At 47.4% G+C, this 22,843-nt stretch overlaps 9 protein-coding genes across 9 annotated transcripts; 5 read left to right on the top strand and 4 right to left on the bottom strand.

Moving 5' to 3' along the window:
- Nucleotides 1–183: 183 nt before the first annotated feature.
- Nucleotides 184–1,894, top strand: UA08_00871 (hypothetical protein; the record flags this gene model as incomplete). Its single annotated transcript, XM_020260725.1, has 4 exons — nt 184–498; nt 562–1,076; nt 1,130–1,742; nt 1,817–1,894. 4 exons carry the CDS (start codon nt 184–186, stop codon nt 1,892–1,894), a joined length of 1,521 nt encoding a protein of 506 aa, XP_020124610.1.
- Nucleotides 1,895–2,770: 876 nt separating this feature from the next.
- Nucleotides 2,771–5,555, top strand: UA08_00870 (hypothetical protein; the record flags this gene model as incomplete). The annotated part of the gene is made up of 5 exons (XM_020260724.1): nt 2,771–3,595; nt 3,660–3,940; nt 4,000–4,357; nt 4,416–4,505; nt 4,545–5,555. 5 exons carry the CDS (start codon nt 2,771–2,773, stop codon nt 5,553–5,555), a joined length of 2,565 nt encoding a protein of 854 aa, XP_020124609.1.
- Nucleotides 5,556–6,205: 650 nt separating this feature from the next.
- On the top strand, nt 6,206–8,643 carry UA08_00869 (hypothetical protein; the record flags this gene model as incomplete). Its single annotated transcript, XM_020260722.1, has 6 exons — nt 6,206–6,212; nt 6,283–6,592; nt 6,656–6,683; nt 6,739–6,805; nt 6,851–7,215; nt 7,276–8,643. The coding sequence occupies 6 exons, from the start codon at nt 6,206–6,208 to the stop codon at nt 8,641–8,643; spliced, it is 2,145 nt and encodes a 714-aa protein (XP_020124065.1).
- A 1,467-nt stretch (nt 8,644–10,110) lies between these two features.
- Nucleotides 10,111–12,781, top strand: UA08_00868 (Transketolase; the record flags this gene model as incomplete). Its single annotated transcript, XM_020260721.1, has 7 exons — nt 10,111–10,164; nt 10,446–10,473; nt 10,553–10,667; nt 10,746–10,830; nt 10,893–11,187; nt 11,248–12,611; nt 12,668–12,781. The coding sequence occupies 7 exons, from the start codon at nt 10,111–10,113 to the stop codon at nt 12,779–12,781; spliced, it is 2,055 nt and encodes a 684-aa protein (XP_020124066.1).
- A 447-nt stretch (nt 12,782–13,228) lies between these two features.
- On the bottom strand, nt 13,229–14,465 carry UA08_00867 (Spermidine synthase; the record flags this gene model as incomplete). Its single annotated transcript, XM_020260720.1, has 5 exons — nt 13,229–13,506; nt 13,646–13,886; nt 13,956–14,103; nt 14,182–14,362; nt 14,435–14,465. 5 exons carry the CDS (start codon nt 14,463–14,465, stop codon nt 13,229–13,231), a joined length of 879 nt encoding a protein of 292 aa, XP_020124061.1.
- A 1,083-nt stretch (nt 14,466–15,548) lies between these two features.
- Nucleotides 15,549–16,222, bottom strand: UA08_00866 (Cytochrome b-c1 complex subunit 8; the record flags this gene model as incomplete). Its single annotated transcript, XM_020260719.1, has 4 exons — nt 15,549–15,600; nt 15,687–15,867; nt 16,013–16,038; nt 16,191–16,222. The coding sequence occupies 4 exons, from the start codon at nt 16,220–16,222 to the stop codon at nt 15,549–15,551; spliced, it is 291 nt and encodes a 96-aa protein (XP_020124062.1).
- A 270-nt stretch (nt 16,223–16,492) lies between these two features.
- UA08_00865 (Prohibitin-1) lies at nt 16,493–17,404 on the top strand (the record flags this gene model as incomplete). Its single annotated transcript, XM_020260718.1, has 2 exons — nt 16,493–16,810; nt 16,883–17,404. 2 exons carry the CDS (start codon nt 16,493–16,495, stop codon nt 17,402–17,404), a joined length of 840 nt encoding a protein of 279 aa, XP_020124063.1.
- A 158-nt stretch (nt 17,405–17,562) lies between these two features.
- UA08_00864 (hypothetical protein) lies at nt 17,563–18,942 on the bottom strand (the record flags this gene model as incomplete). Its single annotated transcript, XM_020260717.1, has 1 exon — nt 17,563–18,942. One exon carries the CDS (start codon nt 18,940–18,942, stop codon nt 17,563–17,565), a length of 1,380 nt encoding a protein of 459 aa, XP_020124064.1.
- Nucleotides 18,943–19,821: 879 nt separating this feature from the next.
- Nucleotides 19,822–22,494, bottom strand: UA08_00863 (hypothetical protein; the record flags this gene model as incomplete). Its single annotated transcript, XM_020260716.1, has 1 exon — nt 19,822–22,494. The coding sequence occupies one exon, from the start codon at nt 22,492–22,494 to the stop codon at nt 19,822–19,824; it is 2,673 nt and encodes an 890-aa protein (XP_020124057.1).
- Between the last annotated feature and the right edge of the window lie 349 nt (nt 22,495–22,843).

Genomic DNA, 22,843 nt, shown 5'->3' with positions numbered 1-22,843 from the left:
TACCGTACCATACACATAACGCTGGCAATAATTTGTGTTACTCGTATTTATAAATACATTTCTAATACCAGATAATACACTAGCTTCGTACACACAACTCATATTGAAGCTATCGATTTATCGATCCTGATCTCTTCACAAGGACATACCTACGCATAAAACGCTGGGCTGATCTCCACTGACATGCTAGAACGATCCCAACTCCCCATCGAGGCATTGCCGGCATGGGCACATCTGAATGGAATCAAGTTCCACGACAGCATTGGCTTTGAGAAACTCGCAAACGGCTCGGGTATAGTCACGAAAGTGGACAGAAAAGAAGACGACCATGATGATAATTCAGAAATAAGAAAAAATGATCAAGAACAAACAAACAATGTTGAAGTTTTGATTTCTGTCCCTTCTGATATGGTTCTGTCGCTTGACCTTGTGCATGATTTTGCAAAATCAGATTCGTACCTGAGGGAGGTATTAGAGGCTCTAGGTGATTTTGGAAGGGTATGATATTCTTTCTCGTATATATTTATTATGTTTCAGAAACAGACGTTAAAATAAAGACAGACTGCTCGCGGGGCTATTCTCATATTCTTACTCTGCCATATAACATACGAGAGTGACACACATACCAAAATCGGAGTTACAAACCCCTGGTCAGAATACATCAAATTCATACCGAGTGATATCCCATTACCTACATTATGGACAGAAGTCGAACGCGTATTATTATATGGCACATCTCTCAAAGACGCCGTCGATTTCAAATTATCCGCACTCGAATCTGAGTTTGACCGTCTCCAAGATGCCACGCAGTCTATCTCCTGGTGCAATCGGGAGTGGTGGGATGAAGAGACGGGTCGATTGAGCTTTGAGGATTGGAATATGGTTGACGCTATGTATCGTTCACGGGCGTTGGATTTGCCCGGTTCGGGCCATGTAATGGTTCCTTGCGTGGATATGGCTAATCATGCCTCGGGAGAAGAGACGGTCGCGTTATATGAGACTGATGAGGATCGCAATGCTGTGCTGCAGCTTCGGTTGGGGAAGAAGCTTCGGCCAGGCGAGGAGGTTACAATAACGTATGTGCATCCCCTTCATCTACTTTCTCTACAAGAATAACATGAACTTCCAGATATGGAGATGAAAAAGGCGCATCAGAAATGATCTTTTCTTACGGTTTTCTGGAGAGTTCCGTCAACAGCGCACGGCAACTATTTCTAGCCCTCGATATCCCAGATGACGATCCCTTGAAGCAGGCCAAGAAAATGATCTGCGCTAACAATACGGCGCCGGGCTTGCGGCTAGCCGTGGAAGAGGGGAAGACCAAATGGGAAAGCGATTTCATATACTGGGCGTGCGTCAATGAAGAAGACGGCCTCTCTTTTGAGCTGATGCAAACTCACGAGGGCCCACCGGAACTCAAAGTATTATGGAAGGATGAGGAAGAGATCGGCCACGTCTCGGACAAGACGTCAACAATGAAGGCGAAGTCATTGCGAGGTATCCTCTCTCGCGAACCCCAATGGGAGATATTTCATTTACGTGCAGTTGTGCTTGTTCAGCAGTGTTTGCAATCTCACCTGGCCATGTTGGGAGGTGAAATGGAGCAGGAATTTGCGAATGTAGAGCATGATGCGGACGGAAGCCAAACTGGTGTTCGCAGTTATATCTATGATATGATTCGACAGCTGAGAATCCAGGAGACAGAGTTACTGAAAAGGGGCCTGGAGGATCTCTCCAGCGAGGTAAGTTACATATAGATGCTAAGCCCAGTCAATGAGGAGTCCAAAGATGCGTGCCTAACTTAACCGAATCACAGATTGAGGATTTAATGTCCTCAGAGCCGGTGAGGAGATATCTCGAGCAACAAGAACAGGTTGAAGAGGATTTCTCGTGATGCTATCTGCAGTCCCTGAAGACTCCCAGATTTAGAGCGGTAAATAGCAGATAATACGATTTTCTTGTGGACGTCGTAGTCTGCATTCATATTGCCTTTGTGGAAGTTCGTTGAGCAATAACTGCCCGAATGTTGGGTTGTAGTTGTACCATGGGTGCGAGCACAGATCACCGGCCGCACGGCGTACGCAGACCCGAGTGCCAAGTGTATGGGGCAGCCAATAGCGCGTCTGCAATGGTCAGCGCTAGACCGCATTCGCTGATTTGCAGGTGGGGAAGTTATAATGGAAGGCGGTGAATTTGTGAAGACGTTTGCCGGTGAGCAGGGTCGTCTGTGAGAATAATTGAAGAAAATCTACGCTTCAATAAGCAAATGAGGCCGAGTGACTATACGCCAATGAAGGCCTCGTGCGTTCGTTCTGTCATATCAACATCTTTTGGTCAAACCATTCCAGACATTCAACTGCTTTTCCTTATGTAATCTCTCTCAGCGTGTAGAACGGGCCCAACACTAGACCCACCCTGAACTAGCGTGGATCGAGAACGCTGCCTGAGGCGCCATGGCGGAAGAACAATAGTTCCGCCTCGTATTACTCCCTCGTCCCGCCCTCCGTCCACTTGTATTAGTTACACCAAGTGCTGTACATGTTGTCTGTGCGACTCTGGAAGTGGCCTGTCCAGTGTCGGGTATATCAGCGATCCACGCCCATGACCACTCGCTGTCATTAGCTTCTCCCTCGTCTATACCCTCTCCATCGCCGCGTCATCACATCGCGTTGTTGCGACCTATCGCCGCCTAGCTCGGCGGATGCCGACATTGAACGTATATTTAACTAGTATATACTTTACTTAACACACTCGAAAAGCACCAGCAAAGATGCCGGGAATTTTGCCTATGAAGGTGATTAAAATGGGAAACACCTCCCAGAGCCGCATTGCTCAAGCCTGTGATCGGTGTCGAAGCAAAAAGATTCGATGCGATGGAGTCCGTCCCTGCTGCACACAATGCAAGACTGTCGGCTTCGAGTGCAAGACCAGCGACAAGTTAAGCCGCAGGGCTTTTCCCCGCGGATATACTGAGTCATTGGAAGGCCGCGTGCGGTCGCTTGAAGCTGAAGTTAGAGAATTAAAGAATCTTCTAGATGAACGAGATGAGAAAATCGAGGTGCTCTCGCGTATCCATTCGTTCAATTCGCCTCGTCGAAAGGCATGCTCACCTCAGTCTTCTACTGCTTCAGCATCAGCAGGATCAATACGGGAAGCTTCTCAGTCAATGACTTCTCCAAGAGAAATAGCGACTTCTACATCTGAAGCAGACACTGTTATTGCATTTCAGCATTCCGCAAAGCTTACACCTTTTGCTGGGCCATCTAGCGTTCGTGCCTTTTCTGCGACACTGACAGAAAAATTAAAAACACAAGGTGTATCCCCATCTTCCTTCTCAACAAAGGCTTTGACGGCATTCCCGGCTAGGAACTATCAACGCACGCCGCAGACCCTGAAATCACCGCCGAGATTGGTAACGGATCAATTGGTCAACATCTACTTGCAGGAATGGGCTCCTCTATATCCTGTAGTACACCGTCCTTCCATTCTCAAAGCTTTGGATCACTATCTTGCGGACCCATCTTCGTTGAAAGAACAGCCTCTGACAGTCATACAACTCAATCTCATTTTCGGTATCGCCGCATTGTCCTCCAAGGTATGTTTATATACAAAGCTTAGGCCAAGTACGGTTCAAAGGTATACTTACCTCTCTACTCTAGTCGAGAACCCATCAAGATCCAACAATTTTTGAGCCAAACTGGTACTCTCAGCTTGAGTCCTTTTGTGGAGACATGTCTGTGCCTGTTGTGCAATGCATGGTTCTAGCTCAGATGTACTTTCTAGCCAAAGGAGACTACCAATCTCTGAATCGATATCGCGCTCTTGCCATTGGCACTATACAGGCTCTTGGGCTTGACCGAAGTCAAGGTCATCTGGCTCTTGATCCCTTAACCACTGAAACCCGTAAGAAGGTATTCTGGTGCCAATATATTTTGGATCGGTAGGCTCCCAGCGGATACACTATGTATACTTGACTTTCACTAACAAACATTTGGCCAGTTTTGCCGCTGCTCTAACCGGACTGCCACTGATGCTGCTCGATAAACAAATCAGCACCGAGCTTCCCGCAGACATTGACGATGAGAACGTCACCACGACTGGATTTCTTCCAGGTTTGCCTGACGAATCCACTCGAATGTCAAGTACTCTTGCCTTATTGAGGGCTGCTATGGTTCTCGGGAAAGTCGTCGAAACGCTATACCCCCCGGCAGCTGGTTACGAAGTATACATGTCCAAGGTACACGAACTGTCAGAGGAACTAGATAATTGGAAGAAAGATCTTCCGGTCCATCTTCAATTGGTTTTCCTTCAAGATAAACCAAGTACCAACGTAACAGACAGCCGGTCTCCTTTATTGGTCGGTCTTCTCTATTACATCTGTCCAAAGAAACAGTAACAGGCTAACTTTGTTCTAGTCTTTGGTATATTACTTCATACGGATATTAATTCACCGTCCTGCAGCTTGCTTTGGCAGCCTCAATGTTATGAGCCCAGCTATGATGACTGTATGCGACGCGAGCAAGCATATAATTCAAATTCTACAGCTACTCGACGAACGAACCTTAAGCCTATCGCTCTCCATCAATCGCTTGGAGGTAGTCTATCTCTCAGGTCTCGGCATTCTGTGGCAAAATACGAGTCTCAAGCGCGATAGCAAATTGGTTCAAGAAAGCCGTAAGATTGTGTCAGCTGTTAAGACGCAACTTGCGTTGGAGTCCGCCGCTGTAGCGACAGAGTTCCGTATTCTTTCCAATATTATCAATGGAGCCGACAGTCTGCCGTCTGGTGTTTCAGAGAATGTTGTACAAACGTCGCAGTCCCGTCCTAATGTGGATACCAGTGCAAAAATGTCGAAAGCCGAGGCGCCATCGAGGAGGAATACCATTTCAAGTTTCAATTCTACACAGAAACAGCCCCCACAATTACAACAACGAGCTGGTTCTCGCGACCAAAGTAATGGTGGGAATGTTCGAATGGATCCCCCTCATACACTTAACAAACACAAGTCATTCGATTTATCGTCAGATACAACGAATGTGGACTACTATCCTGTCAATCCGGGTGCAGCTCGCTCCATGTCCACTACAGATGTCTCCAAGATGGCATTATCAGCAGCAGAGTGGGAATGCATACTCAGTGATCTCGACCAGGGCAGTCTGAACATATTTAACGGAATCTATGGCGGGCAAAATTGTGCTGGCCAGGCAGGTCCATTTAGCTCGGTAAATACTACTGGGCGCAACCAACACCAGAGCCCATCGCCACATGTGCCAGTCATGCCACAGCCCGTGCGCCTTATTCCACACAATACCTCATCCGGATCTTGGTCTGCGAGCAATAGTAGCGATGTTTCTCGAGTGCATGAGATTGCGTCGAGTTATCCTTCCGAAGATGCTGTAGGAGGTGCAGACCATGCTACTTCTATCAAGGATTATGGATTTCCACAGTCTCTTCACATGGTTGACCCGGTAAAAGGAATCATGATCCCTTCGGCTGAGGAAGACCTTGTCGATCTCGGTCTATTTGATGGGTGGGATCGTTCACTTATCACTTAGGGGAATGCGGTGTGCAAATGATTTTCTTTTCCCTTGCAATTTAACATTTGTGGAGCATGGCTCGGAATTGGGCGTCCTGTTTTTATTCAATGTTACGAAGGTTCTCATACTACGGATTTGTTTGCTGTTCAACATCTGGCGTGCCATTCTCAAGTGATTTGGGTTGGTTTGATTCTACTTCTTACGTGTTTCTAGTGGTATATTTCTTGTCGTTCAATCAATGTATATAATCCTTTTACTCTCTTACTACATAGCTGGTATAGCTGTAGCCAATATTTATGCTTCAAAATCTCAGTCTAAGACCTTTCCGGTATGGTGCTGGCATATTCTGCATGTGGGGTCTTACCAGCTCGCCGTATTTCCATCTTGACGTTCTTCAACCTCGGCGATGTTGACATTTTTGATAGCTGGAATATTTTGAATGATTGATGAATGCCTGCACTATACCACACTTGAAAACATATCAATAACTCTGAGAGCCTCGGGTCGATATGCGGATCTAATTCTAATTCATATGGATGGATCTAACTATCAATACGTCTCTCGAAAGCCAGTCATTAAACAATTATGGCAGATTCCTTGAATGAGACAAAACCTATAACTGCTCCTTCTTCCACACCAACACCAACAGTATCCTCCAAGAGCCCATCATGTATCGTCTGTCGCAAAAGGAAGATAAAATGTGACCGCAAGCATCCCTGCACTAATTGCACCAAATCCAATTCAGAATGTATCTTTCGTGACCACGCTATTCCATCTCGCCATCACAAACGTAGAGCGGAGGTTGCATTGTTATCTCGCCTGCGACACTATGAGAATCTTTTACGTGAGCATGGGATCGACCCAAGTTTGCAGCTTGATGATGATGGGTCCGCTGGTACGGATGTTCAGCGTTCAATGAACAACCTTTACTTGGGCGATTTTGGGAAAAGTCCACAGTCTGAAGTTGAATCTGTGAATTGTTACGGGGCTCCTACTCTCCAGCCTCCTTCAGGGCAGTTTCTTTCCAAAGGAGGGAAATCTATTTATCTGGAGAAGTAAGCTCTCCCCTCTATTGCCCAATATCTGTACCGAAATGTTGCTGATAATTGGGTCTGTAGCGAAGTCTGGAGCAGTCTTGGTAGAGAGGTAAGTATCAATCTTTTCTTTCTCTCAACACGTGGATACTGACCTGAAACCGCAGCTAAAAGATTCCGATTTCATTTCAGATGATAGTGATGCTGACAGCAGTGGAGAGTCGAAACATCGAAGTAAATCGCATTTCCACGATAACATATATCATACATTATTTGCAGCTCCATCTCAGGACTCGTTAGCAAGTCTGCATCCTGAGCCTGTTCATATCTTTAAACTCTGGCAAATATTCCTGGATAATGTCAACCCACTAACGAAAATCATACATCCCCCTTTGCTACAACAGCAAATTCTCAACGCGACAAGCGATTTGGGATCGATAGGAAAAGGGTTGGAGGCATTATTGTTTTCAATATACTGCTGTGCTTTGCTCTCGTTGACGGACGAGGAAGTGCAGAGAGAATTCGGCCAAGACAGAAGCGAGATGCGAGCCAGATTTCGTATAGGCGCGCAGCGAGCGTTTGCTAACGCAGATCTAATGAACACTTCTGATGTGGTTTTGCTGCAAGCCTTTAGTCTATATCTTGTATGTGCCGGAGTATATTCAACTAGTGTTTTTTGGTGGCTATTGCTAACCCTCATGTAGGTTTCTTCACGAGTACTATGCGATCGAAGGACACTGTGGTGTCTGAGTGGTATGGCTATTAGAATCGCCCAGCAGATTGGGCTCCATCGAGATGGCTCTCGGTTAGGGCTATCCGCCTTTGAGACCGAGATGCGACGCCGCGTATGGTGGCACATCATATACATGGATAGGACTATCGCACGCACATCTGGCTTTGTTTCAGCACCATTGCCATCTAATGATACCTCTCTTCCATTGAATATCAATGACAGCGACCTACATCCTACCATGAAGGAAAGCCCTGTGGAAAAGAATGATACCAGTACCGATATGATTTTCTGTTATATGCGGCAAGAGCTTGGCAAATGGCAAGATATTCAACGGAGCTTCATCAAGGAATCCATATTCTCGGGGAATACTATATCCTTTTCATCTCCAAGAAGGAATGGTCGAGTCGTGACTGATAGTGAAGCTCAACAAATTTCTGTCAGGCTCCAAGTGGTCGACGAGCTCGAGGAAACTTTTCAAGCTAAAGTTATTCAATACTGCGATACGTCGATACCTCTACACCTCCTGGTCAGCCTTTCAGGACGTTCAATCATTTCCACATTAAGATTGTTAGCGTATTACCCATCTTACCACTATGGAGCAGATCGGAAGCTATCACCATTATCACAAGCGGAAAGGGACTACCTCTTCGCAACTTGCTTGGAAGTAATACACAACAACGAACGACTACATACTACAGACTGCTTAAGAAAATTCCTGTGGCAATTCGATTGGCACTTTCCTTGGCCTGCTCTTCTTTTCTTGTTTTCGGAATTGCCGCACCGGTCAGTTCTTTCAGAAGACACGCAGCGCGCATGGCACTACATCGATACCCTGTTCTTGCCACAATTCTCACGGCTCACTGCCGAGGCTCGAGGGCCCTTGCACATTGTTTGTATCAAGCTTGCTTTCAAAGCATGGAATGCCCAGGTCAGCGAATGCCGGCGTCAGGGGGTCTCTGTCCCGCCATGTCCGAGGATATTGAATGCCTTTACCACTTCTTCCAGAAGCCGGAAAGGTACTCCCAGCCAAGTTGAACAGAATTCAGTTTTCGATTCTCCTTCGCTATTCTCATCCGCCCAACAGGAGCATTCGAAGCTGCTGCTGCAGGACTTCTCAATTGCAATGAACCAAAATCAAAAACTTTCTCAACCCGAGGTTCGCCTTGCAGATAATGAACTTGGAGGTGGTCAAAATCGTTCTACGGATGACGTGCAGCTGCCAGACTTCCTCGGCGGTCCCCAGGACATGCCACTGAATGACGGGCTACTGATGGATTTGGTTGATTGGAATCCATTATTCCAACAAATTTCACCACCATTCGAAATGTCTGGCTTTTGAGTAGAAACATACATTCTTGCTGTTGTTATTGTTATTATTATTACATTCTCGATTTTGAAAAACTCTCCTCTCGTCGAGCGCATGTGACCAAGGCAAACTGTCTCCTCTCCCTCTCCTTCAAATCTCTCACCTCTATTGCCTGCTCACACATACCTGCATATCTATGCAAAGACAATGTACTAATGCAGTAATACTACTGCATATCCGCAAAATAACGGTCTGCCATATACCTTGCTTTCGCTCGGTAGCAACCTTGGCAGCTAGGGTAGCTGCATGCATTTGTTACACACCGAATTGAAGGCATGGCCCAATCAGAAATAGTCATGCTGGGCGTCAACAATGCCAGTGGCATTTGACGAGACAGTTTCTATGGCGTGAGAAAAGAAGACAGATTTTTCGTGTATCTACTATCAACCGGACCATAGCTGTCCGATTGATATTATTTAGGGTTGGCTCGGCTATTAATCGTGTAGAAAAAGGAATTATCATTAGCCGAAAGCATCCGGAAAGGAGAGATAGTGATCTAGGTAGGTAGGTAGGTAGTTAGTTCCTTTGCAAAAGAATTAGTCAGTCATGGGGTCAATCGACCTGGTAAATTAGTAAGTAACGCCATTCTTAAAAAGACGCATTCTAGAATCTAGATCATTAGGTATTCCCAGTACGTACACCGACGAGGCTCCGAGCGCCGCGGAGAATCTGCCTATACATATATGTATATACAGTTACTAGGTATACGGTACAGCAAATTGGCTCTCTATGGTTTTTCGTTTCCTTTCCGACTTCACATCCAGGAGAGCAGGCTCAATAGCTAACTAGGGGGTGCGGGTTACCTGATTCAGCATATCCGTCAGTACGCAGGTGTAGGTAGGTACCTAGATACCTTGGTAGTGCGTCTGTATATGGAGTAGACAGTCCGACATTGGCCATTCGGCATGGTGGTATTCAATTGATTCGCCTAGCATATATATAATATCTAGCTATGTATAAACATATATATACTTCGGCGCTGAACCTGGATATAACCATGATATAATACCTAGTATACAGGCAGACACCTCAGGCAGCGGGGGGTTCAAGCGTCGACATCATCGCTGCCCCACCATCTCGCCCAACGGCAAGTGCGCCCGCCACGGGGGCTGCTGGCCTGCATGGAAAGCTTTAATCCTCGCTCTTTCCTCTCTCTCTCTCTCTCTCTCTTCCTCCTCCTCCTTTCTCCCCAGACGTCTTGTTCATCAGAATCCAATACAGAAAGCCATCCTCTGGTGTCTTTTTGTGCAGCCTTCTGACTTTATTTCGACCTTCCATTCCTTGCAGGCTAATTTCCAACTGTATGTATGACCTAATTGATTTTCTTCCAACTAGCCCCGCGCTTGTCGTGCCCCTCTAGAGCCCTTTGCGCTGTCCCTCTCCATCACCATTCTGATCATTTGCTGAGTTCCCATCAATTCAACTGCAGAATTTGAAATCATGGCCTACACCGAAGTTGATCAGTTGGCCATCAACACGATCCGTGTTCTCGCGGTATGTTCTTTGTGTTTTGGCTTTGCTCTTCGATTTCGCTTTTTTTTCCCCCAACGGCGTTTTTGCCGTGTTGTCACGCCCCGCTCCCGGAGCTCTGTCATCCCGGAGCTATGCTGTCCCGGCACACCTGCCAAATTTTTCGTTGATGATGGTGCCTCCCAGTCAACATAATTTAGGGGCTACAATATTGTAGTAGCGTTGATGGGCTTAGTAGCATTGATGTGATTTGCCGCGTTGTTGGTTTTTCGTAATGCTAATTCGCGGCTTCTTTCACACTACAGGTCGATGCCACTTCCAAGGCTAACTCCGGTGAATACCCCCTTTCCATTTTTGTCATTCGGCCTTTCTCCGAATTCCTTTTCATATGGCCATACTCAACTCGCAATAGGTCACCCCGGTGCCCCTATGGGTCTGGCTCCTACCGCCCATGTCCTCTTCAACAAGTTCATGAACTTCAACCCCAAGAGCCCTCGCTGGGCTAACCGGGATCGATTTGTTCTCTCGTAAGTGATTGCAGCATGTTACGCCGGAAGGCAAGTCTAGAGGATCAATTAATTCTAACAATGCTCTTATTCTATCAGAAACGGTCACGGTTGCATGCTCCAATACGCCCTTCTCCACCTTTTCGGATATGCTGTCAGCCTCGACGACCTAAAGGCGTTCCGTGTATGTTTGACCTGAAGTATCGAGATTTTTCCGGCTTCCCAGACTAACGTCTCATCTCGTAGCAAATCGGCAGTATCACCCCGGGCCACCCTGAGGCCCATGAGACCCCTGGTATTGAGGTTACAACCGGCCCTCTCGGTCAAGGTTTCGCCAACGCCGTCGGTCTTGCCATTGCTCAGGCTCACAGCGCTGGTGTCTTCAACAAGCCCGGTTATGAACTTTTCAACAACTACACATACACCATCTTCGGTGATGGCTGTGCTATGGAGGGTGTTGCTAGCGAGGCTGCTAGCACTGCTGGTCACTTGAAGCTCGGCAACCTCATTGCTCTTTATGATGACAACCACATTTCCATTGGTATGTATCACTCTCTTACTCCACAAGCACATTGAGACTCATATGATTGACTATCTGTAGATGGTGACACCAAGGTCGCTTTCACTGAGGACGTTCTAAAGCGCTTTGAGGCATATGGCTGGCACACCCTTGAGGTCAAGGACGGTGACCACGATCTTCAGGGCATTGAGGAGGCCATCCGCAAGGCCCAGCAGGTTAAGGACAAGCCCACCGTCATCAAGATTACCACCACCATTGGTTTCGGTTCCAAGCTCCAGGGCACTGGTGGTGTCCACGGTAACCCTCTGAAGGCTGACGACGCCGAAAGTGTCAAGAAGGCTTTCGGTTTCGATCCCTCGCAGAGCTTCGTCGTTCCCCAACAAGTCTACGACCTGTACGGAAAGCATGCTGCTGAAGGTGCTGCCAAAGAACAGGAGTGGAACAACCTGCTCCAGAAATATGGCGGTGAATACAAGGCTGAACACGCCGATTTGACCAGACGTCTTGCCGGAAAGCTTCCCGAGGGCTGGGAGAAGAGCCTTCCCACCTACAAGCCAACCGACGCTGCTGTTGCATCTCGTAAGTTGTCCGAGGCTGTTTTGGAGAAGATCCACTCCGTTATTCCCGAGCTTCTCTCCGGTTCTGCCGACTTGACTGGCTCAAACAACACTCGGTGGAAGAACGCTGTCGACTTTCAGCCTCCCGAGTACGGTATTGGGGACTGGTCCGGTCGTTATCTCCGCTACGGTGTCCGTGAGCACTCTATGGGAGCCATCTTCAACGGTCTCGCCGCTTACGGTACCGTCATCCCTGCTGGTGGTACTTTCTTGAACTTCGTTTCCTACGCCGCTGGTGCCGTCCGTCTTTCGGCTCTGTCGCAAGTTCGCGCCATCTGGGTCGCTACCCACGACTCCATCGGTCTTGGTGAGGACGGTCCTACTCACCAGCCTATTGAGACACTCGCACATTTCCGTGCTTTGCCTAACTTGATGGTCTGGCGTCCTGCCGACGGCAACGAGACCAGCGCTGCCTACTACTCCGCCCTCACTTCCACCCACACACCCAGCATCCTCGCTCTCACCCGTCAGAACCTTCCTCAACTGCAGAACTCCTCCATTGAGGTCGCACTTAAGGGTGGTTACGTCGCTGTTGATGCCCCTAACGCCGCCGTTGCTATCGTATCGACTGGTTCTGAAGTCAGCATTGCCATCGATGCTGCTCAGTACCTGAAGGAGAAGCACAACGTTGCTGCCCGTGTTGTCTCCATTCCTTGCTTCGAAGTCTTCGACGCCCAGAGCAAGGAGTACCGCCTCTCGGTTCTTCCCGACGGCATCCCCATCTTGTCCGTTGAGGCTGCTTCTACTCTTGGTTGGGAGCGTTACTCTCACGAGCAATTTGGTATCAACCGCTTCGGTGCCTCTGGCCCATACAAGCAAGTCTACGAGGTGAGTTTTCTTCTTCCTTTCTTTGCACTAGATTATGCTAATAAATGCTTTTGCAGAAATTCGAGATCACCCCCGAAGGCATCAGCAAGCGCGCTCTTGCCACCATCGACTTCTACAGGGGAGTCAAGCCACGCTCGCCTATCAACCGTGCTTTCCAGCAACTTATCTAAATTATTAAGCAGAATCCAAAAGAAAAAAAAATCACCTTGGATCATGTCACGCATCTTTCTATATTTAGACTTTGATGTTAGGTACACGAAATGAACATATAATCTTGTTTCAATCCTACATAAAAATCACCTACATGTGGATACTCCATAGATTTCTAAAACGCTTCCATGACCTTGATGTAATCGAACAGGTTTACTCATAGGTACTTAGGTAACAAATCTAGTTTAAATTTAATCTAGCCAACCTTGTTTATGAATATCATTTCAGCACGGCATACTGTAGATTAGAAATGAATTTCTCTACCTACGTCAAATAAATTACTAAAGTAGAAACCCTTCCTTTGGAAAAAAATCATTCACTCATATCGTTTTCTCTTCTTCCAACCCCTCGCCAAAAATCGGAAACTCTTATAAAACCTGGTACGTTAACGTAGAGAGTAAGCTAAATTACTCAAGAGCCTTGCGAGCAAAGTTGGGCAGAATAAAGCTCGCGCGGTGGATATCGGCATTGTAGTATCTGCACAAGCGTTCTTCCTCCTCACGAGACCACTGACGAATAGGCTCCTTGACGTTTCGCGAAGCGTCCTTGCAGCATACCATGAACCCGATCTGGCCAGATGGGTAGGTGGGGATAGTAGTGTAGGCATATTCGGCAACGGGGAAGACTTCCTTGCAGGCCTTTTTGAGGTCGGTGATGAGCGAGAGGTGGAGCCATTGGTTTTCAGCTGGAGAAACGAAAGAAAAAAAAGTGTCAGCGTTTCTTTTTCTTTTTTCTTTTTTCCAAATCATAGAAAACAGGGGAGTCATGTAGCGATAAAAAAAATGGGGATAAACAAAAAAAATTCAAATGGAAAGGCCACGAACAACCTTGAGTGGTAATCACGCCGCCTTCGCGCAAAGCTCCATTGAGAAGCTCGAAATAGGGTTTTTGGAAGAGTGACTCAGCTGGTCCCTCTGGGTCGGAGCTGTCGGTGATGATCACGTCGAATTCGTTCTTGTAGTCTTCCAGGAACTTGAAGCCATCGCCGATGTGGACTTTGACGTTGGGGTGTTGGAAACCAATGCTCATTCCGGGGAGGTATTTCTTAGAGACGCGAATAACGGCCTAAATATGTAATTTTCTTAAGCGTTTGTCCCCCCTCATTTTTGAAGATTTTTTTGATGGAGTTTTTACCTCGTCAATGTCGCAAAGAATAGCCTCCTCGACGCTCTCGTGCTTGACAACCTCACGGAGGACACCACCGTCACCACCACCAATAACAAGCACCTTCTTTGGGTTGGGGTGGGAGTTCATAGCAAGGTGGGTAATCATTTCCTGGTAACTAGATAAAGTGACAATGTTAGCCTCCTTCTTTTACCCCCTCTCCACCTTGATTTCTCGAGTAACTAGCTAGCCATACGAGAACTCATCGCGCTCAGTGCATTGAATGACATTGTCCAAGACGAGGACAGTGCCGTGGTCAGTGCTCTCGAAAACGAGCACATCCTGGTACTTGGACTTCTCGTGGTGGAGGACCTCCTTGACCTTGAGGGTCATGGCCTGGCCAGGCCACATCTCAGAGGTCTCGCTAAACCAGCCATCTAAGTTGAAAGCAAGTCAGTCAGCCAATTAATATAGGCGCAGCGAATGAAAACAGCGCGGCTTCTGCATACCCTTAATGGTGGAGTGTGTGATTTCGCTCATCGTGGATATGGATGATGGTGACGATATATTCCGTGAAGGTCGAAAGGATGAAGTATGAGGAGGGGTCAATTGGCGGCAGTAAATTCGAGATCGGTTGTAGCAAGACAACAGACGACGAAATGTCATACAACAGCAAGCGAGTGAGTGAGTATTTGTTTTTTCTCTGTTTTTTTTCTTCGTATGATTTTTTTACAGTCTGGCAGCGGCGGCGGGGTTGTCCGTTCCCGCCTCCAATCGATTTTGTATGCGCAGTGGGGGTGCCTAAGGCCGTTATCGTGGCGTATCTTAGGCCTGAATAGGCATGCATGCTCGAAGACAATCTCTGCCTACAAAGCTCTTTCCACTAGATGGCTCTCTACCCTCCGTCAAGCTTCATATAATCATATAATCATATCATCATATAATCATACAACAAATATCATCAATGCCAGCCTCTCGTATGAAGGCATTCATTGGTTGGTTTCTCCTGTTTGCCCCACCCTGTGTTCGAAACCGGGTTAGCTCGGCATGGAGTTCGCAGTTGTTCAACTCGTGCACGCTGTAAACAGCTATCATGAAGCTCCTTTGCCTCAGCACATATCTCTTTTTTCCTTCTCTCTTTCTTTTCGCCCTTTTAGGCATGGACCTTATTCGAGCAGGGACCGGCGCAAGAGTCAACTCAGGCGGGAATAGAGGACTGCAGGCTAAGACGGTAATTCAAACGTCATTTCTTCTACATTGACCTCCGAAGGTGAAGAATAGCGGTGTTACGAGAATGCGTGATGTAGCTCGGTGTCTCCTTGATAAACAGCAATCAGAAATCCATCCACCTCTTCGGAATTCAGCCATTTCCAGCACATGCTGCCTAGGCCATTGTGAAGACGGATGCGCCATTATTTCAAGTCATGAGCGGCGGTTAAGGCGCTGCGTAGGAAGTAAAATCGGTAAAATCAAACTGCCGGAAAGTATCATTGCCACTCGACGTTCTGATGAGATGGAGACGATAGCAATCCCCAGGATTAAGAAAAAAAATTTATAATTATAGTATTATGATTTATTAGGAACCTGTCAAAACGCCTATGCCTTGTAATTCATGATCAAGAACTACTCGGCGTCGCCAATGATTCGCCCGGCTTTCGAGTTCAGGAACTCATTTCTTTGGTACAAACAAGTTAGTTGTTTTATGCCATAATCTGCTGTGACACATAAGCAAGGCAAATCGGCAAATAGAACAAAGCATACTTTTCAACCGCCCAGCTCATCGCAGCATATGCAACGATGAATGGGGGCGCAACATAAAGAACCTGGTGGCGGAAACGGCGGAAAACGTTGAAAGTCGCAGCATGGCCAGCGCCGGCAAATGGATTTTGTCGGTTTGGCGAGATCGTGTAGGCTGCGATTCCTCGGGTTGGAGTGGGACAGCCTGATGGTCGATCACAGTTGGTTAACTTGCGCAGTCAAGAAAATACCAGCATAGTACATTGTTTTGTTGTTGTTATACTATCGTCGAGGGTAGCCGGTGATAGGGGGTTGCACGTGTTCTGACAAGGCTTTGTCTAACAACATACCTAACTTGCCCCATGCTCCGGCAAAGCTGTCATGTTAGATGTATGTCAGTATATATTGCCAAAGCATTCGCTGATTCGTGTGGTAGGTAGAGGAGAGAAGAAGATGGCACTAGCAGAACTAGCTGCAACACTAGCCAGGCTAGCCTGAGGCTTCAAGGCAGCAGATACGGAGACTGACCTCCCATTCTTAGGGTCCGCGTTGGCGACCATACTGGAGAACTGGACAAGAACGCCTGAAACAAGAGAGATAGAAGCTATTCAATGAGTTTCACAGCTCCGGCAAAGTGAAATCACTTCGAACGAATTTCGTCACTGAACGATAATAAGCACCCTAACCCGATTAGGCATGCGCGATGCTCAGCGGTGACAAGCGGCAAAATCAGCCCAAGCCATTTTGAGTTCCCATCTGCATTTGAAAGCGAATCATCCATCAACTCTTTTCCCCCCCAAACCACCACCGCCACAACACATAACCCGAAGATGGCATCTCCAAACGCACTTCTTCGGTGGTTTGCTCTGCCGATTGCAGGTGCTCTCGCCATCGATGCCTCCATGTACGATGTCAAGGGCGGCACGCGCGCCGTTATATTCGACCGCTTGACCGGAGTCCAGGAAAAAGTCGTCGGCGAAGGAACGCATTTCCTTGTCCCCTGGCTGCAAAGGAGTATTATTTATGATGTGCGCACTAAGCCGAGAAATATTTCCACGACAACGGGATCCAAAGATTTGCAGATGGTTAGCTTGACGCTGCGAGTGTTGCATCGTCCGGAGGTGCCGAACTTGCCTAAGATCTACCAAGTATGTACTATGCTTGTTGTCTTTTGAGGGGTTCTTGGATTACATACTGACGATTATGGTGAATCACTATAGTCCTACGGAACAGACTATGATGAGCGTGTCTTGCCATCCATCGGAAACGAAGTCCTCAAGGCCATCGTCGCCCAATTCGATGCCGCCGAACTCATCACCCAGCGAGAAGCAGTATCCAATCGAATCCGCACGGACCTCATGCGTCGCGCCGAACAATTCAATATTGCGCTTGAAGACGTATCCATCACACACATGACCTTTGGCAAGGAATTCACTCGGGCCGTCGAACAGAAGCAGATTGCGCAACAAGACGCCGAACGAGCACGATTCATCGTCGAGCGTGCCGAACAAGAGCGTCAAGCAAACGTTATCCGCGCTGAGGGTGAAGCCGAGAGTGCTGACATTATCTCCAAGGCTGTTGCCAAGGCTGGTACGGGTCTGATTGAGATTCGCAGAATCGACGCTAGTAAAGAGATTGCTGCTACTTTGGCGAATAATCCTAATGTTACTTATCTGCCTGGTGGAGGAGAGGGTAAAGATAGCGGTAAAAGCACAAGTTTGCTTTTAGGATTGAGGAGTTGATTCACTCCCTCTTATTGAAAGGGGAAAAAAAAAAGCTCAAAGAAGAGAGGAAAAGAAAAGATTGAAGCTATAATAAACCCCTCTGTGTATTATTTACTGTTATGCATCCCCATTTCTTGTCTGTATGTAGCATTATTCTAGGACCTCTTCACTTTGTTCTATCTAATTTCTTTTTGGCTGTCTGAGGAATCCAATCTTCGATAAACATGAATCTGAAATCTCATATCCTCCAATTTAATAAACCCCTGCCCCCCTTCCAAGTCCACATTATAATGTAACCTACTATTAACATCCCTACGAAACCATCTCGAATCCTGCGAGACAAGTTTCTCCCATTTTCCTTCTGCGACGGTCAGGAGCGTATGATCGAGTAGGAATTTCATCGGGTGTTGTCGCCCACTAGTATTACTACTCTGCGGCTTCGAGTCAGGATTCGAAAAGGATAATGTCGAATAACTCCCCGGACTATCGACGACAAGTAGAACCGTCCCCGGACTTGACAAGTCTGTAAGACGCAGGAGGAGTTGGGTCGTTTTCGGTATGGAGGTTGAGAAGAGTTCGTTGAGAGTGAACATGAGGGATATAAGAGACCTCCTCCTCCTCTCTTTTGTTGCGGCAGCAGCAGCAGCAGAAGGAGAATGCAGAGAGTGAGAAAGGAGGGATTTGAGATCCGATTCTGATAGAGTCAGGATATCCACATGCTCGAATGAGATGTCTATGGCAGCACCGTCCTGTATCAATGGTGAGGCGCAGGTTTTGGGCCCGGGGATGTCTACTGAGTGTATGGCTCTGTCCAGCCTGTCGATGACATCGGACCATTCGGCGATGTCAACTGCAGTTATGGCGAGTTTCTTTTTCTTCTGTTTCTGCTCGCCATCCCCCTTTAGTGACAAGCTCCCAATTCCGGTCTGCTCTTCTTCTTCAACGGGCTCTGTTTCTTTAACCAAATGCTCATCCCCAATAGCCCTCCACGCCCCAGCCAGAGCAACAATCTCTGCACCAGCTCCGCCACCAATACACAACACACCCAGCTCCTCATCTTCATCACTAACCGCACAATTCTCAGATCCAGAAATAGAATCAGACAAGACACACTCCACAACATCCCTAAACAAGCCCGCATACGCCAAACACCTCGACGCCGACCATCGCAACGCATACGCCCGCAACAGCGCAGGCGACGCATCCGTAAACGCCGAGTCAAAGTCTCGATTGTACAGATGCGTTTTGAGGGTTTGGATCTGCATATTCAGATCTGGATCTGTTTCTTCTCCTCTTGCTGGCTCATTGCCATCTTTCACTTCGTTTGATGCAGAAGGGAAGATAGAAAGAGCGTATTTGAATACATTCAGCAACAGCTGTTGCAAATCAGATGATATTATTGTTGTTGTATTTGATAATAAATCAATTGTTTCTTCTTTTCTATTTTCTTCTCTTCTTGTGTTTCGTTTTGGTTCTCTTTTGTTATTCACTGGTTTTCGGGACTGTTGGGCCTGCTTTTTCGTCTTCGTTTTTCCGGATCTGTTGGGTGGTGCCATGCTTTTCTGACTCGCTCACTCACACCATGAAATTTGGGATATGTATTGAATGGCGGGTTAGTTTCAACAAGATATAGTGTAGACAGAGTTGACAGTGGCGAGAGATATAAGAATGTTTTCTATAAAATTGGGCAACGGAGTGGGGCACACATCTAGACACCTCAGGCAGGGCGAATAGATCAAACTACGTGAAGACATCTATTGTATGCGCATGACCGTATATGATAATAAAATGATTGTCCATCGAATGACATGTAACTAAACACTACTTACTACCTAGGTAAATCATGAGACTCGGCAAGGAAACGCTCCCATTGCATACATAAATGGTCAATAAAGCAGGGACTGAGGTAGACATGTCATTGATTCGTCTAGAGCGAAGATTGATGAGAAGGAAATAAAAGGAATGAAAAAATGAGGGTGTGGTAATGATAATGATAGTGTTGTGATAAAGTGAATAAAATAGAAGAGAAAATACTAGCAATGATGAATGAAAAAAGAGAAAAAGAAAAAGCCAACAGAAAGATACAAAACCGTCCGCTCTTCAAACTGAATGGTAAATAAAAAAACAACCACTCATACGAGACCTTTTGCAAGAATGAGAGAAGGAAAAAAAAATCGTCCAGTTAGGGCTGTACATCCTGAATGCGCCGGCATAAATACATAGACTCGAATAATATGAGAAGAGAAGAGAAATATGAAATAGATAAAAGAGGAAAATTGACGCCGCCATTACCCAATGCCCTTCGAATTGAAATATCGGGCATTTCATTAAGCAGAATAGCCGTAATGCGCCCAGCCTATACCGTGATAATAAGAGAAAGAACCCGAAATGGAATGAACGGATGACTGAAAAGAAGATGGATGTGCCGAAATGAATCAACTGTTGTTCTGCTTGTCTTTCGACTTCCAGAACATCAACCGGCTGACCCGATGACTTCGTCGGCGAGTCTTTTCGATCTCATCTGCGGGTGGCTTCTCTTCGTGGCTCAATTTGCTCCTCTCGCCATATGAACCCCCGACTAGTCTGGACAGACTAACCAGGCTGGCTCGCTTTGCCGAGTTCGACTGGCTAGTTCGAGGCGGCATTGGATTCGAGAAGGATTCGAGCCTTTCACCCGACGAACGAGGATAAAAGCTAGACGAGAATCGCCCTCTAAAATTCGTCCGCGTAGATGCACTGCTGCTCAATGATGGGACATCTTCGAATGAGCTATGTCTTTGGTCGTGTAAAGAGTGGTTGAATGTGGTGTTGTCAGTCATTGATGAAGCTGTTGCGGACCTTGGCCCTTCAAAGGACATATTTGAGGGGTCGGGCGATGGAAATGCAGAGCTCGAAGCATGTCGAGAGGGAAGTGTCAGTTGTGAAAGACCGGAATTTAGATCAAGTGGTGACGAACAAGGCCGTTTGTCAACGGCTATCATGTGAGGAGATACATCAGGACTATTGGAATGGTGTGTTGCGCGAGAGTGTGTCCACTGATCAACCTCTACAATTTCCACGGACTTTTTGTTGTGTACTTGTGGGTGCAACGATGCATTGTTCTCGCTGTTGTTGTTGTTGTTGTTGCCGTCATCACAGTCCCCGTCATCCTCAAATACAGAGTCCCCGGGACCGTCGTCAACGGAAGCAGTTTCTTCAGCCACCTGAATACCGAGTCCATCATCACGGGGAAGTCCCATCGTGGGGGTACGTTGCGAAACAATGGCTTGCAAAGTCTCACTACTAGAAGGGGCTAGCTCATCCTCACTCTCTTCCTCAATGACGCTGGAAATCTCGGCATCCACGCTATCTGCCACAAGATTATTTCCCTCTGGATGGGAATCATTCTCAGCTAGAAACGCATCCTCTTCCTCCTCATAGAATACATCAGCGTTAGCCATGGCGGTGTCGAGACGAGGGAAAATGCCGAGCACACTGCGATCAAAGGGAGGCATTTCCGGGGCACTTTCAGCCCGTCGATGATAGCGCATCTCAGGTCCAATGAATTCACCGCGTCGGCCACCGCTATACATGCGCTTAGTTGCTTGCGAGAAAGCACTACCAGCGACGCGGCCAGCACTCATTTCGGGGGTATTGAAGGGGCCCAGCGCTGCATCGAGGTCAATGACAGGGCTGAATGTATCATTTTCGGCGCCCTGCTCATAGAAACTGCGGGGCTTCCACGAGGCCTCAAACGTAGTGTCATTTGTTTCCGTTGTGTTTTGAGAAGACTGGTTTGGTGTGATAGTGTTGGTAGGCGTCCTGATGATGACAGTGTTGTCTTCGTCGAAATTGACCTCTATCGAGCCCATGTCGGAGTTAGTTCGTGTGAGAATAGGAGGCGGCGTCGGACTCCGTCTAGATAATGGTCTCTTGGCATGTGTCCGCTTGTTCTTCAAAGGGAAGATCGCGCCAGCCCAGGTTCGCACTTTCTTCTGCTTTCTGCTGTGAGAGACATCCAATATTTTAGGGTGACCATCTTCAGCGCCGGACCGTGAATTGAAACTTGATGCTGAATCCCATTTCTCTGCGGCGGGTTCCTGTGTATGACCAAGTTCTTGTTCAGTACTACTCCGTTTCTTTCCGTCTTCACAGCCGGCTGTTTCCCCCTCTTTTCTCTTCTTGTTCTTCTTCCCCTTCTTCTTTTTGTCCTTCTTCGTGGGTTTCTTTTCCTTGATAGATTCTGTCTCCGAGACATCTTCAGTTTGAGATGATTGACGTAAACCCAGCGGGCCCATACCCAGTGAAGTTCTCCGTAAAAATTCCGTATCCGGAAGAGGTTCTGATGGTTTGTGCAGCTTCGAAACGAGTAATGTTGCATCAGCAGTCTTTGGACGAGCCTTGACAGCCTCTGTAGAAGAATCGTCAACCCTGTTACCGGGCACTGCGCTACTTACCCGGGAATGATTTGGTCGAACGGTAGATAGACTGCTAGATGTGTCTGTGGAAATCATCGATACTGGACGAGGTCTGGGCTCAGCAATAGGGACATCTGAGCGTAGATGGCTCGATTGTTTAGCCGGCGACGCAGGGGGGCTAGGGTGTGGGATCAAATCGATGGCTGAACGGGACATTGGGCGAATGTGGTTCTGGAATTCGTGTTTGTTATCGGCAGGAGATGTAGGCGCACTTCCAACAATCAATGTCGGAGGGCCCGATAGTGTGAGTGCGGTCAGGTCCATGCTCGACATGGCCTGAGAGCGCCGGTGAGCGTGTCCCCGTCGGCCAGGGCCACGAGGTATTGCGCCCATAGCTGGCTGTGTAGGATTGGCACTCTCTCCATCGTTAGCTCCAGGACTCGTACCCAACATTCGAGGGCTTGGAGGACCTTCTCCCCCGATCAGTTCACTGGGGCGCCGTCGGTGGCCCATAGGCCGAGGAGCTGTGAGTGTGGATGTTGACGGCGTGGGAGCATGTAGATTGCCCGGGTTGAAGGAGAAACGCGGAAGGGGTGGAGGAACATTATCGCTTGTTGCATCAAAAGATGCTCGGGCTGGGAATTGAAAGGGCGGATTCGGAGGTCGGGCTGGCATAGTCATACCGTCGTGATCATCTGGATTATAATCCATCGTTCCAACGGAGAGTCGTTGTGAAGGGTATGGCATTGAATCCATGAGTAATGAAATTACCTGCCAAATTTAATGACCAGAATAAGAATTTGAGAAGAAAAAAAATCGAGTTCGTTCAAAAGATGGAAACAACAACGTCTTTATTGTACGACGATCATCAAGAGTTTGGGTTCACAATCGCGAGTCGTAAACATGTAGGCCTCCAGACTGTCGCAAGACTTTATTGAGATTCAATGGGCGCGCAGTCGAACGTCAGGCTTCAGCGAGCCGGAGGCCGTCAGCATGAGAACGGGAGCATGAAGGCTGTCTGTTGGACACGGGCGGAGCGGGAAGGGCGATGCGAGAGGTT

The sequence above is a fragment of the Talaromyces atroroseus genome, assembly GCF_001907595.1.
Source record: "Talaromyces atroroseus strain IBT 11181 chromosome Unknown scaffold_0, whole genome shotgun sequence".
In the NCBI taxonomy this organism is placed as follows: domain Eukaryota; kingdom Fungi; phylum Ascomycota; class Eurotiomycetes; order Eurotiales; family Trichocomaceae; genus Talaromyces; species Talaromyces atroroseus.
Note: the sequence above shows the minus strand (reverse complement) of the source record. Positions and strands in the feature narration are given on the sequence as shown.